The 4,134-nt window shown below is 37.5% G+C and overlaps 1 protein-coding gene across 1 annotated transcript in view; it reads left to right on the top strand.

Annotated features, from left to right (window-relative positions):
• The first annotated feature begins 3,558 nt into the window (after positions 1-3,558).
• LOC106877259 (uncharacterized) overlaps positions 3,559-4,134 on the top strand; it is a 16,796-nt gene continuing 16,220 nt past the window's right edge. The window contains exon 1 of the mRNA XM_014926122.3: positions 3,559-4,134. This exon is cut by the window's right edge and continues 1,045 nt beyond it. Coding sequence (XP_014781608.1) covers positions 3,691-4,134 — 444 coding nt within the window. The 5' untranslated portion in view covers positions 3,559-3,690.

The raw sequence follows: 4,134 nt of genomic DNA, 5'->3' as shown, positions 1-4,134 counted from the left end.
GACTGACTGGGAGAGCAATGCCTGTCAGCACCACAGATGGGAGAAGCAGGTTAAGGAGCGGGGTCTACACCTTTGAGAGAGCACGTCTTCTGCATGAAGAACTTAAATGTGCTGCTCGAAAGCGAACTCGTGGTGTAGAGAATGGGGAAACCTTGGTTTGCAATGTTTCCAGTCGTATATGCTTGTCAAGAGCAGGGCTCGTAAGCCACCAACGGAGCCGTAAATGCATGAAAATACAGTGCATTGCTCAAGAACACAACACACAGCCCGGTTCGGGAATCGAACTGACAACCTCATGATCGTAAGATCGACGCTCTAACCACTAAACCTTGCGCCTTCACTATGTGTATGTGTGTGTGTGTGTGTGTGTGTGTGTGCGTGCGCGTGCGTGCGTGTGTGTGTGTGTACGGATGTTTGTATGTATGTATACATGCATATATGTATACATGCATATATGTATCTAGGTATGTATGTGTATATGTTACGATTTTGGTCTGTCTCCTATGCAGCAGACTATGCAGATCGGCAACGGGTCTGACCACCCATCTGAAGAGTCACGGACGGAAAGTCAGATATGTTATTGTCAACGAGAAAGCACAAAACGACGACAATAACCTGTTAAGATGGAGCAATCGCTATGTCTTTACGCACGGTTGTACATGTATGTATACATGTATGTATGGTGGTGGGGGAACAAGGTAGGAGAAAGGAAAGCCTAGGCAAGGAAAGAAAGGTAGCATGAGAGATAGAGAGAGAGATGTGGAGAGCGAATGAGGTAGATAGCCGTGAGGGAGAAAGCGACAGACGAGAAAGAGGAGGAGGAGGATGAAGAAGAAGAAGAAGAAGAAGAAGAAGAAGAAGAAGAAGAAAGGCAGGAAAGTATATATATATATGAATGTATGTATGTGTGTATGCGTATGTATATATGTGTATGTGCATGTATTAATGTATGGGAATATGCATGCGTGTTATACTGTATGTATACGAGCATGTGTGTATGTATGCATGTATATATATGCATGCATGTATGTATGTATGAATGTACGTATGCATGTAGCTCTCTTTGTATGCATGTATGCGTGTATGTATGTATACATGTATGTGTTAGTGTGTATGAAGTATAACAAACTATGTCTAAGAAAAGGGTAAACAAAACACCAGATAGATAAACCGCAAGTGTATAAATAAATGAATAAATAGACAAAGAAAGAAAGAAAGAAAGAGAGAACATTATCAAAAAGCAAACTATCCGCTCGGCAAGCAGGTAAGAAAAAAATAAATAAATAAAATTGTAAAGATGATTTCTTTTATGAGATGTACAAAGAGAGAGAGAGAGAGAGAGAGAGAGAGAGAGAGAGATAGAGAGAGATAGGGAGAGAGAGAGAGAGAGAGAGAGAGAGAGAGAGAAAGAGAAAAGGAAAGGTTAGGTACAATAAGGAAGGGAGGGTGGTTTTAAGGTAGACGGACAGGTAGAGAGTAGGTTGGTGGTGGGGGAACAAGGTAGGAGAAAGGAAAGCCTAGGCAAGGAAAGAAAGGTAGCATGAGAGATAGCGAGAGAGATGTGGAGAGGGAATGAGGTAGATAGCCGTGAGGGAGAAAGCGACAGACGAGAAAGAGGAGGAGGAGGAGGATGAAGAAGAAGAAGAAAAAGAAGAAGAAGAAGAAGAAGAAGAAGAAGAAGAGAGGCAGGAAAGGAGGAAGGAGGGTTGAATAGTGTGAAGGAGGCGAGGGGTAAAAGCAACAAAGCTGTATTGAGGTTAGATTAGGTTAGGTTAGTCTCGTCTGGGTCTACGCGAGGTGAGGGTGTGATGCAGAGGTGAGTGAGCTGCAGACGACGCGGGCGCAGGTAGGAGGAATGGGAGTGGGAGGAGACAAAGTAGTGATAATAATCAGCAGCAGCAGCAGTAGCGGTATTAGTAGGTGAATCAGGAAAAGTAGGAGGGTGGATGAGGAGGAGGAGAGAAAGGATAAGAAGGAGGAGGAGGAGGAGGAGGTGGTGGAAGAAGTAGAACGAACGCCTCACGTCCGTCGGCCTGCTTTGAAAGGCAAAAGCAAACTCCCGGTTGCTTATCCACGCGACCCGCACACGTTGAGCTTTAAGCCCCGGCTGACTCGTTCTTCCAGTCAGTTGTGAGTGAGACGGCACTCCATTCACGCAGACAGGCGAATCAGGCAGGCAGTCAGTCAAGAAGCGTCGGCTATCGCACTTTGGCAAAAAAAAAAAAAAAAACCAAAACAAGAAAAGAAAAAAAAAAAGAAAAAAAATCACCACATATATACACACGCTCATACATACACACCTACGGAGACTGTATACGCCATTCACACTTACACTTACACACCCACAAATACATATACACAGGCACACTTACAGACTCATCCGTACCCGCAAATGTTTATATGTAACAATCAGTTTACTATACACACACATATATATATACAATATATATATAATATATATATAGAAAGAGATAATAATCCAAAAATCAAGTAAACGAAAAAAAAAAACATCCTTATCTATGCAACAAGCCTTTTTCGTATATACATACACGCTGAACATATATATTAAGTTATTTATTTATTAATGTATATGTATTTATCTGTCTAAGTGTATGCATACATATTACTAGCTGCCTAGTGAAACCAAAGGAACCGCAATTACATCAAAAAGAAAAGAAAAAAAAGGAAAAGAAAAACGTGTTGTCGACGATCGTATTGATTATTACAATCCACTGACAACAGAGAGATCGATAAATCGAACATAATATACCAGCAATCAAGAAGAAAAAAAAAAAATCAGAACAAAATAACAGATGAAAATGCATGCAGGCAAAACAGACTTTATAGAATTCACACAAAAACGAATCTGTTGCATAGTCACACAGAAAGGCAATTATTTATTAATTAGATAATTAGTTCGTTACAAAGAGATATCTTCACACATTTGATTACATTACTGCTTCCTTCGTTATAATAATAACAACAAAAAATTATTATTAAAAAACTATATATATGTATGAATATATATGTGTATGTAGTGTTTTAAACGAATTTGTTTAAACTAATTACAATTTAATATTATATATTATGTTGATATCATAGTAATTGTAATATTCATCATTTGTCATTACAAACTTATAACTGAGCATAACACCTGTATACACATTATCGTTATATATATATATATATATATATATATATATATATATTATACTTTAATATAATATATATATATATATAGAAGTATATTTATATACACAAACACATTCACAACTTCGATATATATATATTGTATTTATTTGCATACAATTTTCCTTTATTTATTTGATATAATTAATTATATGCCATATTTTCCTATACTTTTAAGTTAAATTCACAGAACTCTATTATATATATATATATATATATATATATATATATATATATATATATATATATATATATGATGTATTTAAAGTATTTGTGATAAAAAAAAATATATCACATTTTATCACATACATTCACAAGGATATACATATATAATATAAATGTTCATGCATGCATTTGTATATTTTTTGTCGACTTAATCAAAAAACATCATATTAACTTTATACCTTCACCACCACTTAAAAGACTTTTACTAATTACAGTCACATTAACAACAACAACAACAAACAAACAAACAAACACGTAAGCAAACAAGCAGATAAGATGGATGGTCAAGTAGAGACAATATCATTGAGTGCTATAGCTAACGTTGCGTCAATGGCGGCGGCTGCACAACAGATAAGCGTTCAAGGCCACACAATGCTGGGCGCACTGACCGGTACTGACCGACCGGCTTGTATGTTTACTATACATTCTCCAATAGCAAATCTGAACACATCGAATGCAATGCCACTGACAATACACACAGCGCCACCTGTTGTAGCAGCATCATTATCATCGTCATCATCATCATTATCATCTTCATCGTCAGTGGCAGCAACTGCAGCAGCAATGTCAGCGTTATCATCAGTATCAGCATCATCAGCATCATCATTATCGTCTTCGTCATCATCGCTGTCTTCGTTACCATCGCTGTCTTCGTTACCATCGCTGTCTTCGTTACCAACACAGTCATCATTATCATCATTATCGTCATCATCATCAACA

The sequence above is a fragment of the Octopus bimaculoides genome, chromosome 4, assembly GCF_046866305.1.
Source record: "Octopus bimaculoides isolate indiv1 chromosome 4, ASM4686630v1, whole genome shotgun sequence".
Lineage (NCBI taxonomy): Eukaryota > Metazoa > Mollusca > Cephalopoda > Octopoda > Octopodidae > Octopus > Octopus bimaculoides.
Note: the sequence above shows the minus strand (reverse complement) of the source record. Positions and strands in the feature narration are given on the sequence as shown.